General features: G+C 35.2%; 1 protein-coding gene across 1 annotated transcript; it reads right to left on the reverse strand.

The window, feature by feature from the left end:
* Positions 1–1,871: 1,871 nt before the first annotated feature.
* Positions 1,872–13,937, reverse strand: LOC306845500 (V-set and transmembrane domain-containing protein 2-like protein). Its single transcript, XM_079378348.1, has 4 exons — positions 13,833–13,937; positions 4,742–4,911; positions 3,681–3,725; positions 1,872–3,128 (listed from the first exon to the last, which is right to left on the reverse strand). Exons 1-4 carry the CDS (start codon positions 13,930–13,932, stop codon positions 2,727–2,729), a joined length of 717 nt encoding a protein of 238 aa, XP_079234474.1. The 5' UTR covers positions 13,933–13,937; the 3' UTR covers positions 1,872–2,726.
* Positions 13,938–14,666: the final 729 nt, after the last annotated feature.

Raw genomic sequence — 14,666 nt, forward strand, 5'->3', positions numbered from 1 at the left:
TGATTTACTTCAAATGACGTCCAGAATGCTGTTATCAACATAAACATGAGCAGATTAAGCATATTGACTGTTCATTTGCCAACACAGGAAGTGCACAGGCAGTGTACAGGAAGCAGTTACTGATCACACGCTCCTTTCCCAGACACTGTTGCTAGAGCACATAAACATTTACAGTATTACAGTCAAATCAGTCATTTGGCATAATTTTCTGGCCACATAACGGGTAATAAATGAACTCTTACAGTTACACTAAATCCTTTCTGTATTTCCTAATGTAAATATAGCAGAAGAACTGCAGATAGATGAGTGAACTGTCATATGTATTTATTTTACAATTAAATATTAAAATGAATGAACCATCACTTACCCATATGTGACCCTGGAGCACAAATCCAATCTTAAGTCGCTGGGGTATATTTGTAGCAATAGCCAAAAATAAATTGCATGGGTCAAAATTATTGATTTTTCTTTTATGCCAAAAATCATTAGGATATTAATTAAAGATCATGCTCCATGAAGACATTTAGTAAATTTCCTACTATAAATATATCAAAACTAAATTTTTGATTAGTAATATGCATTGCTAAGAAATTCATTTGAACAACTTTAGAGGCGATTTTCTCAATATTTAGTTTTTTTTTTTTTGCACTCTCAGATTCCAGATTTTCAAATAGTTGTATCTCGGCCAAATATTGTCTAATCTTAACTAAACTAAACTTTCCTAACAAACCATACATCATTGGAAAGCTTATTTATTCAGCTTTCAGATGATGTAGAAATCTCAATTTCTGAAAATTGACCCTTATGACTGCTTTTGTGGTCCAGGGTCATATATGTGTCAGTGGGATTTGGACAGGAAATATTAATTCAAGTGAAAACACAGACGATAAAGTATGTCGTATGCACTGCTGCGTGTCAGACCTCAGGCAATGTGTTTCTTAACAGAATTCCTCTCTGTCACACCCTAGATATACAACATGTGATTGTCTTACCTGCTGGCAGATCTGATGTCCTCAATCACAGCTGAAATGACATTGTTCCTCTCAGAAGCTACCAGATACTGTACACCAGGGATGTCAAACTGAGATCCTAAAGGGCCAAAGTCCTGCTACAACTCTAATTAAAACACCTGAACCAGCTAATCAACGTCTTCAGGATTACTTGAAAAATAAAGGTCAGTGGCATAGCAAGTCAGGCCCGGGCCCATATGCGAAAACATTTGTATGAGCCCTGCACATGACATGCAGACTATTGATTGATTAATTGAGGACACATTTCCTTGCTTAGGGCCCCAAATCAGCCCGGGCCCAATCTAGGCCATGCATACACAGACACTATGCCCCGGTGAGTGTGTTGGAGCATGTTTGAATTTCTCTATGAGCTTGAAACCCCTGACCTACACTCTGAAGAATAAAGGTTCTTTCTTGACATCTATGAAGAACATTCAACAACCTTCAGCATTTCCATCCCACAAAATGTTTCTTATAAGGGAAAAAGTTTCTTAGAATCCTATTTCTTAAAATTCATCAAGCAATGGTAAAGTGACTAAACCTTGAGAACCTTTTCCCCCAGTAATTGATTTATTTTCATGGCATCACTCTGTAAACTGTCCTTTTGCAACCTTTATTCTTAAGCGTGTATTTGAGCTTAAAGCACTTAAAGAATAGGGATCATCTAAATATGAATCTGAAGATAGGTTTATCCTGAGGGTGGCAGTGCTGCATCATGCATATGTTCAAAGAAGCCTGATATGACAGACTGAACATAAAACACAGCAATGCATGCAACACAAACAGACATGCATCATATTTTTGAACACAATACAATCAATCAAGGTTTGACAAACTTGATCATGCCATACATGTGGAATGTACGCAATTATTTTTAATAGGTTTATATGACTTTAATTGAAAGTTACAATATCTTCAGAAATTCAGTAAAGTTGAAACATGTGCTTCCATACAGAACATTAAAGCAGAACAAAGCAGATATACAGAAGATGCATCATTAAAATCACTTTAACATCAGAAAACTGCAGAACATCTTCAACAATAATGGAAAAGCCCATTTAGAAATGCAGCTCTATTTCAAAGTCTTATAAAAGGCACACACACACACACACACACTAGCCATTTACCATCTTGTGCGCAACACATTTTTTGGCAAGATACAAGCTAAAGAAATGAAAACCACATACAAATAAAATGTGTAGGCCAGTAAAAGTAAACATCCTCAACATAATATGTTACATTCGGTCCTTCCTTTCTAATGAATAAATGAACTTTTCACTCTCTGCCCGCTGCTAAATTCACCCTCTTCGTTTCTTCTCAGTCATTAATAGTCACCTCTCGTTTCTGCTGCTGTTTTATTCATTCAATTCTTCTCCTCTCCTTATGGTGACCACATGACCACAAAAATCAAGACAGGTGTCAAATCAACACAAAGAAAACAAAAGTTTTGCGGATTGCCTAGTGTTTTTAAGACGACTAGCCAACAGAAATGGTTCCAAAAGTAAGTAGGTTCAATTTTAAAAGCTTTATAAGTTTGAATAAACTATCCCTTTAAATCTATACATTACTGGTTCCTTTTTATAACACAAAACTATTTCAGTTTGCAATAAAACTAATGTTAAGATTAATTATGAAGACAACTTGTGTCAGGATACGGTTTGTAACATCAGGACGGTTCTAGTTTTATTGAGACGTCTCTCTTCTCGTGTGCAGTTTTCACTCTGTCTTCAAATCTCTGCTCTCTGATTGCTGTTTCTTTCCCGTTCTTGTCTTATTCCCCTCATAGAGCTGATGATGATCCTCTTCATGAAAGTGATGGGCCACATGCTGCGTTCTCTGCTCTTCTTCTCTCTTATGGTGACTCTTCTGATTTTCAGGGCCTGCGTTCTGCTCTGATGTCTTCTTCTCCTCTTCTTTCTTCTGGTCTCTGTTGTGGACGGGACTCTGGTGTTCCCGCTGGAGGTCTGGCTGCACCTGCAGATACGCTTGAACTCTGTGCCGCTGGGCTCGGCTTTCACTGAAGTCAGTGACTCGACACTCGTACGTTCCCTCGTCTGATGGTCTGACGCTAGACAGACGAAGCTTATGTGAGATGTTGCTGCCAACCACTTTGACCACCTTAAAACAAACACAAAATATGATTATTGAACAAGAACATTCAACTAACAAAGCAAGTCATTTGAAGCTAATTACATTTGAGAATTAAGAGAACCGATCATGTTTATGTGCACCAATTAAAATGAGTACATCTACTAAAGAAGCATGTTTGGAGCGACATTCACTCACAGATTCTCTCACAAAAAGTCAAATTAATGTATATATTAATGAATATACAGACACGTGAAATACCCTCATGGTCTATGTTTTGTAATTAGTTGCACTTTTGTTTTTTGTTGTCAAGGACATGAATAAGATTGCAGAATTATTACATGCAGAATTACTAAAAAATTTATTAAAAGAATAAGCTAAAGTAACTAATTTGAAATAGAAAATAGCAGGAACAGGTTTGATCAGAATGTGCTGATGTGAATTTGTTAAGAGATGTGAAGTGTCAGAATATGTCAGAAGAAGCAAAATATAATAAAATCTGAATATAATTCATATGTAAACCTGATCATTAAGCACTTATATTTTGTCAAATTAAGAGAAATTTCAAAATGCAAAACTCACACTTATTTTAGTCGCTCCCCTTGGTGTGTTTTCCTGTGAAACCACCTGTAGACACACAGTCTAAATGAAAATTAAGTGTTTAACTGTATATATGTATACATACACAGGTCCATATATATTTGGATACTGACACAATTTTCATCATTTCAGCTCTGTATGCCACCAGAATAGAATTAAAATGAAACAATCCAGATTAAATTGAAGTGCAGACTTTAAGATTTAATTTAAAGGGTTGAACAAAAATATAACAAAAAGCTTAGGAATTACAACCATTTTTATACACAGTTCCCCATTTTCAGGGGCTCAGTTGTAAATGGACAAATAAATATAATCATAAATAAAATGTTCGTTTTTAATATTTTGTTGAGAATGCTTTGCAGGCATGAACTCATGGACATCAGCAGAGACTGGGTTACCTAATTTGTGATGCTTTGCCAGGCCTTTACTGCAGCTGACTTCAGTACTTCAGTTATTGTTTGAGGGTCTTTCTGCCTTCAGTTTTGTCTTCAGCGAGTGAAATGCGTGCTCAATCGGGTTGAGATCAGGATATTGACTTGGCCATTGCAGAATATTACTTTTTTTTCCCTGCAAAAACTCCTGGGTTGCTTTTGGTGTATGTTTTGGGTCATCGTCAATTTGTACTATGAGGCACCGCCCAATCACTTTGCTCCATTTGGCTGAATCTGGGCAGATCCCTACACACTTCAGAATTCACTTGAAATACAAATGGCACACTCAGAATCAACTTCAGACCTTTTACCTGCTTAATTGATGTAGAAATAACGAAGGAGTAGCCCACATCTGTCCATGAAATGGCTTTTGAATCAATTGTCCAGTTAGTCCCTTGAAAAGGGGGGGAGGTACATATTAAAGAGCTGTAATTCCTTAACCTCCGATTTTTCCTCAAATTAAAGTGTGCACTTTAAGCCCATATTCAGTATATACTTGAATGTATTTTGGTCAACAGCTATGTGCCTGTGTCCAAATATTTATAGACCAAACGGTATATATCTAAAATAAGGTCACGTAAAAACATCTGAACAAATAAAAAAGAGGCTTTCCTGATTGGTTGTCCAAGCTGGTTGCTCCGCCCAGTCTCTGCTGTGTCTAGTGTACCACCATTGGATCTCCAAGGAGACAGAGGAGGAACTAGCGCCTCTGAAGGAGCAGGCCATCTCCACATCATCTCCAGCCTGAGAGACCACGTCCTGAGGAACCTCGGTGAAAAGAGCTGAAGAGAAAGAGATTTTAAAAACTACACTTGATACTATATGCATTTTACTGACGTGTGTGTGTGTGTGTGTGTGTGTGTGTTTAAAGGTCTAATAGTCCGATGCTCAGGAAAACAAATTAATTGCAAAAGGACTGGAGACCATTAAGCAAACACACCTGTGGACAAACAATATAATTAATTCATTGGTATAAAACACACACACAGAGTCTGTGTGTCTGCCGATTGCCTAAAGGGACTATTATGTTCTCCTAAGAAACTGCTTCTGCAAACTAATGTTCTCCATGTCTTTATTCATTTCTGATATTTATTTCTCACTGAACTATTGTGCAAGGAACCACATGAAAACAAGTCATTATAAATTGACAATGAAATCTTGAAATCGTACTTCAGGTGAAAAGGAATAAAAGTGTTGGTGTTTTATTAGCTCGAGTGTTAAGTTTTTGTTTGTTAATGCAAATAGAAAAATTCTTGTCACAGCAACTAAAACAGCAATTACTGTCGTTGAGGTAATACATTTTTTTCTGTTTCCTGGAAAAAAAAGAATGTGTAAAAAGTCACCGCATTATTGAATTTATGTCTGGTTACAAATGACAAACCTTAATGGATAACTTATAACTTACAACAAATGTTAAAAATATGAGCTTTTTACATCACAGTACAACGAATAACTAACAATAATGATAAAACAACAACAAAAAAGTTTAAAGGAAATCAGCAAAACAATAATCCTATAACAGTAACTGGATAATTTATTCATGCTGCAATGCATGCTGAACTCACAAAGCCTTAATATTTCAACAACATGAAATTGTTTGTTCAAACAACTGTGTTTGACTAGTTGGGACAACATTTGGGGTGATTTTGTTGGTCTGACAAGGGTTATGTAGTTTCAAGAAAATAGCATTTTCTAGTATTTGGGACTCAAAAGGTTTTGTTGCCATAGAAGAACCATTTTTGGTTCCTTAAAGAACCTTTCAGTGATCATGTTTTAAAGGTGCATCATGTAATTTTGACAGCTAGCGGTTGAAATGAAAAACATTGTTTCTCCGACCTTCCTGAAACTCAACTCTCATGTGGGTTGACAGATTGAAGGCTGGAATGAGCACAACTGACAGCGGAAGGCGACAAGCCTTACACTTTAAGGCGATGAGTTGATTTATCTTTTAATTCCTCTGGTCACAGAACTTTTTAGATGGATGCTGAGGCTTTTTAGGACGGCTAGAATCTGTGATCTCTGACCCAGTTCGTTTGCAGATTCCATGACTGCAATATGTTGTGTTTTCCACCATCTGGCAACCAAGGGTGTTGAAATACTATTGGGTAAACTGGCATTGGGCAGAGTCACACAGACCAAAACAAAAACTTCCCCACACAGAACTCAAATTTCAACATGTAAATACAGCATGTTGTTAAAAAATATCTCCAAACATAGCATTTTTATGTTTTTTTGTACAGTCAAAAAATCACATACAGTACTTTTAAAAGAACCACTTTTTTTCTAGTGTGAAGAACATTAAAAATCTAAAGAACCTTTTTTTGTTCATTATAAAGAACCTTTTTGGAATGGAAATGTTTCATGGATGTTAAAGGCTCTTCATCAATGCCCATTAATCTGCATAAACATCCACGGTCTCGTCTTCTGCCTTTCTCATTGATACCCACCTGAAACATGTCAACCTGCTGTAGGACACTGCTTATGGAACAAGACAGGTCATATCCCATGGTGCATTGTGCTTTTGACAGCCTCATGACGGATCTTTCCAGAATAGCCTACAAAGATTTGATGTTTTAATAACATCAGTACTGATGCAAATCAACCTTCACCAGCTCATTACCAAACACACAGAGACTTTACCAGACGCTGCTAAAAGCAGGACAAAATTCACATTCATCCTTAACATTTAATGAGCCACATTGTCCCAAGCTTGCTTGTAATTAGAAATGAGACATACAGTAAACTAATATGTCCAATTATATTTCACATTTTGCTAAGTGAAATGATATAGCATCTAAAACTTAAACAATTAAGAGTAATAATAATAAATTCCATTCTAAAGTATTACTTTGCTGTACATTATTCATATTAAATTAGAAAGAAAAAGGTTTAATATTCTAAATATTTATAGTAGTGAATGGGGTAAAACTAAAAACTGAATTTAAAAGCCATTAAAAATGTTACTTATAACTTTATTACTCATAAATGTTAATTGAAAGTGAGTTGCCAAGTCTACATTTTTTCATTTGAATTTAGCTAGATTAAAACTTGATGTACTAAAATAAATAAACTTAAAATGAATAAACTCAAAAATTGATAAAAAACTATAGACATTAAAAATGACAAAAAAGAAAAACAAAACACAACAAAATTACTAAAACTTTAAAACAAACATGGAAAATTAAAAAAGTGATATTAAAATAATAATAAAAACTATTTTAGTATCTCAGTGATACAAAAATAGCATCGAAACAAACATACAGAAATTAAAATGAAGTCAGGATCTAGTATGCTTGTCTGTTTAAATGGATCAGAAATTGTTTCCAACATTTTAGTAAACAGCTTGAGCCATAAATTCCCAGAATATCCACAAAATACTAAAAATATAATTACAGAATATAGGATATAATTTTAAAAAACTCAATTAATTTGAAAAGTCCTACTGCAAACAAAAGGAAATAAAATGAGGTCACTGTAAAACCTCCACCACTTCCCTCTCTCTGTCTGGTCATAAATCACACATTCTGCTCAACAACCAGACATTTGATTGCACTGCAAAAAATACTGTTTCCACTCCTAAAAAGGATGCACAAAGACATCCAATGAACACTGTTTGAATGCATACATGAAGTCACTCAATTATCTTGCTTATAAAGAGAAATTGGCTCTCTTCTCTTTTTCCCTCACTTTTTCAGAAGTCTTTTCAAAACTTTTTCTCTGAGTCACTGCAGATAGAAGCACAATTTAAAACATGCAAGTTTGGTTTAAAATGTTCTCGTTAGGACCACTGTCAGTACTGATAGGCCTACACTAATCATAGCTGTCATCATTATCTTGATTGTTTTTAAAAATGAAGAATAATGACAAATAAAAAAGCAAGAAGTGTCCAAACTGGGGTTTTAAAAGCCGCTGCAGATTAGAGTCACTCTCTCTTTCAGGAAATAAGCGCGTAATTGTCTGAACTGCAGGCTTGAAAGAGACTAATGCAATTCCAGCAGAACTGAAGCACTGAGCCGCTCAGACTTTATACGACTCCCTGAGCAGATTTCTTCTAACCCCAGGGATGGACACTGTGAAACTCGTCTCAGTACATTGCATTGTATTTAGTACTGCATTGTACAATATACGTCCATAGAAGTAGATAGAATTGTACATTATAAAACTGATCTGAATCTAAATTCTGACTGAGTGAGCAAGAAAACTTAAAAAATGCAGATAAACAATATGCTGCTTTAATTAACAGTATATTAACACCCTATAATAAGCTAATGAACTAAGTTATGCGGTAGACTATTTTTAGTAATATTATGTTATATTAATATGACTTGTCATATTTTAATTAAGCTATGAATAAAATATAGCTGATGAACAAAATTCATAGGAAAAAAATCCTTGTTCAGTGTATGCAGAAATGTTGATAATATGACATGGAACTGTATTTAAAAAATATATTTTTTATATTATCAACAATAATAATTACAGGAAATATTTTGATTAAATTATCAATAAAATGACTCACATTTTAGGAAAACACAAAAATGTAAAAAAAAAAAAAAATAGCCGTTAACATCAAATTAAAGGTCAAATTTGAAGAAGAAAGACTAAAATTATATTTTCGTGCAAAATATACTCTAATAATCTTTGTTTTGTAGTGCAACTGAGCCATTTTGGTCTGTACTCTGTACAGTATGTTTCATGTTGATATTTTATCCAATCAGCTCCACACACACACACACACACACACAAACATCTTTTCCCTTTGCATCTTGGTAATTACTCCCTGATTTCTGCTCTTTGTTTCTGTAATGAGAATGTACACCGTGGCCATCTGTTTTCTTTGTTGGAGAGAGAAAGTCTGTTCGTCCTACACTTCCTCTGGTCATTAATATGCACAGTCTCCATTCAGTTGGTATAAAGGTAATTATCCAGAGTCTAAACTGCTGCAGTGTTATTGTCTGAGAGCCGATCTGCCCAGCAGTAACACAGACTCTTCTCGCTCTTACATCAGTCTGTTTAACATACTTTGATTGCTGAAACTGTATGTGGTTCATCACACTCACGGATCACCTGAGGCAGCACTTATAGCCCTCTCTCTTTAGAGAAGTCGCTATAAGCACTGTATGATTGACAATGGGATTTTTGAGTGCTCTTTTTATCACTCAAATGCCATCTAGTATTGATGCCCTATTGTGTGAATATGAATTTCCAATGCACATGAAAAAAAATATCTTTTTCTTATCTGTTGTAGCTCATTTCCTAATCTGACTTTCTAATGAACCTGGCATTGTGTATTGTTGGCTCATGGACGATGATATAACTGCTTATATTACTCTATAGTAGTGCTGTCAAATGATTAATCGCAATTAAATTGGATCCAAAATAAAAGTTTTGTTTATATAATATATGTGTGTGTATTGTGTATACTTATATATATATATATATATATATATATAATATATATGCATACATACACTCACATACAGCATATATTTTGGAAATATTTCCATGCACACACATGTATATTTATATTCTTATATTTTATATTATATATAAATATATTTAATATATAAACAAACTATTTTTCTTAAATATATACATGCATGTGTTTGTTTTTAGATAAAAGCTGCTTTAGATAAAAGTGCCTGCTAAATGCACATTTTCTGTACGCATCTGCAAAATGTGCAAAACACACTCTTGTATTTGATGTTGATGTGTCTTTTTTTGCATAATACTGTCTATTTTCTGTGTTTTGTATAAGGATTTTTCTTTTACGCTTGCCTTAAAAATGTACCTTTAAACTATATACAATAAAATATTTCTTTATTTGTATGTATGTATGTATATAGCTTATTTCAAGGTAGGTCTAGTCTTATTATTTCAGCATGTTTGTAAATGTGATATTGCTTTTATATAACAGTTCGATGAACAACTTAATAGTAAGTAACATAAATTTTTGTTCCACCAGCAAAAATATGTCCTATTGAGTAAATGATTCAACGACTCATTCTATAAAGCAGCCATTTGTTTCTTTCCTGACTGAATCACTGATTTTGAACAAATCACTCAACAAAGACAAAGGCTGTATCCGAAATCGCCCCCTATACCCTCATTCACTATTCCCTACATTAGTCCACTCATATAGTTCACTTGAAGGAGTGAATGAAAACGAGTGAGTGAATTCGGACACTGAGTGCACCGGAAGGACTGCCGCTTTTGCATAGTTTGCTTCCTGTTAAATAATAATTTGATACGGGCAGCTCCAATAGTAAGATTGAAGGATTTATCTAGAACTCAGTCATGGAAATTATGTATAAACCCTAATAGTCAATTTACAATTAATTTGTACCTGTGTTGTATTACGCCGTGGACGAGCACTTCTAAAATTAATGGATGGATGATTCAGCTGTGGGCGCCATCTTCTGGTGAGACGCGGGAATTGACTCGGCGCGCGACTCTCTCAGTGCATTCTGGGGATTCTCTAGCCGTTGAGTGTACATCGCTTGTACACTCGTTTTTGCGGTGCATTGTGGGATTGAATGAGTGCACTCGAGAACATCCACTATGGTTTCGAACACCACTTAAAATGGCTGTCCCCTCAAATAGTGCACTATTTGAGGGTATAGGGGGCGATTTCGGATACAGCCACTGTCATTTGTCGGCATCTACTGGTGAACTGACGTAACCTGCAGAAAGAGTCACTGTCTGGAACAAACACAGACAAGCGAACAATACAAACTGCTGTTGAACTGTATGTCAGTACTCCTGAAACGCTGCTCGACCAATCAGATTTAATGTAGCGTAGTGTTTAAAACGTTAGTCCGTTAAAGTGTATTTAAGCCCCTCCACTGTTGGTTTTGTTGGTTTGTTATCTGTTGGTCGATGAGTTTTCTTCCAGGTTCAAGTGTCCTTGTGGATTGCAGAGTATTTTCTTTTCATTCTTTGTGCTTTGCTTCCAGTTTTCCTATTTTTATGAGGTTTCCAGCAGAGCAGCATTAACACAGCAAGATGCGACTGCCACGTGCTACAGCTGGAGGTCTTGCCAATGCTTTACAAATCACCCTGTACATTTCCCCTGACTGATTTCCCAGCATACTTGTCTTGGAATGTTCATTCTTATGAAGATGTGTTTCCATGGAAATGCACTAATGTAATTTCATGTACATAATTGCATGCTGGTGCAATCAAATCAAGTTAATTATGCATTCAATAACTGTATTATTTTTTATTAATTCAGTGAAATTAATTAACTTTTAACCTACACTGTTCTATGTTAAACACACAATTGCTCCATACTGTAACCCAAAGGGTGAATGCATTTGTATGCATATGTGTAATGCTTTATTTCTTACTATGTTTAACATATTAAGCAAAACTGTGAGCATAGTTGCGGTTAAAGACTGCAGTAGACAGTGCCTGTCTATACAGTGGATGTTTGTATAATTTGTATTTTAGAATGACTGGAATATTGTATTGACTAATCGGCCTCGCTGCAACAGTTTTTGACATTTGCAAAATGGTTCAATGTTTTGAAACGAGACACAATGGTGATGCCTGCTGGTCAAAACGATGTAAATGCAAATAAACTCAGTTCAAAGATGCATAAAAACACCTTTTACAAACCAACTGCAATGTTTTATTAAAAGCGTAATCTAACAAATGCAATTAACCAATCATCTAATCCCATTAAATAGGATTGGATATTGGATTTAGACATATACAGTGACATTTTTCAGATTTCAGATTTCAGATAAAGCACCCTAAAACCACATTAGTTTTTACTGCACCAGTAAATGACATGCAATGTTAGCACAGATCTCTCTACCTGCAGAGATGCAAGCATTACAGCGATTCTCAACAGGTTTACCCCTGAATGACGAAAGTGAGTGTGTGTAAGAAATAATGAATGAGAAATAAGGAAGTTGTTGACACCAGCATGATATTTGTTCCTTCTCACCTCACCAAAGGGATGACTGGTTTAATCTGAGCTGGAGGAAGACCTCCACATACAGACGAAAACAGACAGCAGAGGTCAAACCCAGCTGGACCCCCTGTCTGAACAAAACCCCCAGTAGACATTATTAAACCAGCTCATGCTGACCTGAGACAGAGAGAGAGACAGAGAGAGAGAGAGAGAGAGAGAGAGAGAGAGAGAGAGAGAGAGAGAGAGAGAGAGAGAGAGAAATCACAGCAGACAAGGAGATGGCAAATTCTGAGCTGCAAATCTTCCCATCAGACATGTTTCAATAGACTGGATATACTAAACGCACAATCAAGTTAGCTTTATTTTATATCCCAATTAATAACAAATGCTAAGAACTAGGAATTTGAGGAAACAAATAAAAGTTCAAGTAGTTTTCAGGAAAAGGCTCAAGAAGTATTCTTATACTTATTACTCCACAAATAACTTCCCACCGTTTTTACACAAGTAACAATTTACAACAAAATTAACAATTCCATTAACTAGCAAAAATCCTAAAGCTTTGTTTTTCTAATCCCTGGGGATTCCTTTAATTTAGCAAGAAATTAAATATAAAGATTTTATATCTGTTTTATATCTCAAATATATCTGTTTGTTTGAAGACTGTAGTCCATATCCAATACATCTACACTGGTTACCATGACTAAAGCATCAGCACAATGTCAAGACACTACAGCTGTCAGTGTAGGAAAAAGAAAACGCTGCTTATGACATCTCAGCATGGTGCTGAACTCACACCGCACATCAGACAGCATTAACATCAGAGGACTTCCAGTGGAGAGCATGAAAAAAACTCTGAAATACCATAACCGTCATAGACAATGTGTTAAATATTTAGTTCATTTTTTAGTTAAATATTTAAAATAAAATACAAAAATATTAAGAAATGCAAAACAATTCATGAAACAGTAAAACGAAAAGTATACAAAAATGTTTTGACCATTTAATATTTAAAGAACTGTATCTACTTATAAAATTTAAAAACTATGACAACTAGCCCCAACCTGACATTTATAAAAAATACTCAAAATTTCTATTTAAAATTGCCATGAGAACACAGAACAGTTTATTTTGTACAATTGACTCTTGTCTTAATGAAAGTCGGTGTTTTAAAATGTGTTTTATTGTGTTCATAAATATTACAAATTTATGATATTATGACTTTAAATAAAAAAACAGGATAAAAAAAAAATATTATACTTAAGACAATAGGTGTTAACCAGGCCACATGCATATGTAAATGGCATTTAAACTCAATACTTTAAAGTTACTGGAACATATACTCAGACAACTTATGTGACATAATATGACAACTTGCCCCAGTCTGTCCTGTAGTCAGGTGTAGGCTATTCACAATATTATATTTGTTTCAATATGGCTTGCCTTTAAAATTATATTTCTGTTATTATGGTTTTATCATAAAAATCTTAACCTTTTCTCCGCTAAGAAAGATTAATTTCCAAGTAGCCTAACTTTCAAAAACATTACTTAAGCTAATGTTTTCAAACTCAAATATTCATTAATGTTAAATTAAAGACTTCATACAATCAAAAAAAAAAAAAAGAGAGAGAGAGGGAAATCAAAACTTATTGAGTTTCCTTCCCAGACAGGATTTTGGGCGTTCTGAGTCAGGCCATGCATGCTTTATGATGCCCCAGAAATGCTCGTTTGAGACACATCCCAGCACACTCAACTCAACTCAATGCATTCCTCACACACACCTACCGTTTCCAGATACGTGATTGTCCACTGCCAAATTCGCGCTGATCAGGGCATAAAGTCCCAGTGAGTGTATAATCCACAGCATCTCTCCAAACGAGTGCATTTGTGCTCTATCACTCATCAGATCCTGCCGGTAAAGCGGCACCTGAGCGTCGGTCGGTGTCTGTGGTCGTCACGCTCCGGAGCGCACTTATTGCCGCGCGGCTGCGGCGGAGGAACACACGGAGGAGGGGTCTGGTGATGCGGTCTGCTGAAGATCAATTAGGCGGAGCGATATAAGGTCATTCATGAACCGTTCCTGGTCCTTTCATCAGGTGGAAGTTACTTTCTACATGTGCAGACTAAACATTTCCACAGCTATTACCCAGGATTAAGATCACAGACTTTTTATTTAATAGAGTAGCATGTTGTACATCTTCAGATGATCATTTGTGATCATAAAACAAAACAAAAAACAACCTTATGGTGGTCTGTACAAAATGATAGTATTTATTATATAGCCTAATTATGCTATAGAATACGTAACAATTCAATTTACAGCACCTTTGTACAAGTAATAAAAACAGTAAAAAGTAAAAAATGTACAATTTATTCATCATTTTGTAAAAGTAAAGTTATAAAATGTTGCTGGATTTGTTTTGTAGAAAAGGTTCATTGTCATCTTGCTCTGGCCAAAGAGACTTAAACACACATGATGTCATAATTTCACCTTTGCAACGTCAGTGCACCATTAGATCCAAGAAAGTCTGACCTATATTATTATTATTGGAAATAATGTATAACATTTTCCTACCTGACTTACTGCTCTTCAGTGCATGTTCATTATTCATATAAAAA

This window comes from Barbus barbus (genome assembly GCF_936440315.1).
Source record: "Barbus barbus genome assembly, chromosome: 25".
NCBI lineage: Eukaryota > Metazoa > Chordata > Actinopteri > Cypriniformes > Cyprinidae > Barbus > Barbus barbus.

Bases quoted from the DNA above. Each gene is read 5' to 3' on its own strand.
- LOC306845500 (XM_079378348.1), bottom strand. From the start codon at position 13,932: ATGCACTCGTTTGGAGAGATGCTGTGGATTATACACTCACTGGGACTT. The intron at 4,912-13,832 runs GTAGGTGTGTGT...CTTTCTCTTCAG, and splicing joins CAATCACGTATCTGGAAACG to CTCTTTTCACCGAGGTTCCT. The intron at 3,129-3,680 runs GTGAGTTTTGCA...GTTTGTTTTAAG, and splicing joins GGGGAGCGACTAAAATAAGT to GTGGTCAAAGTGGTTGGCAG.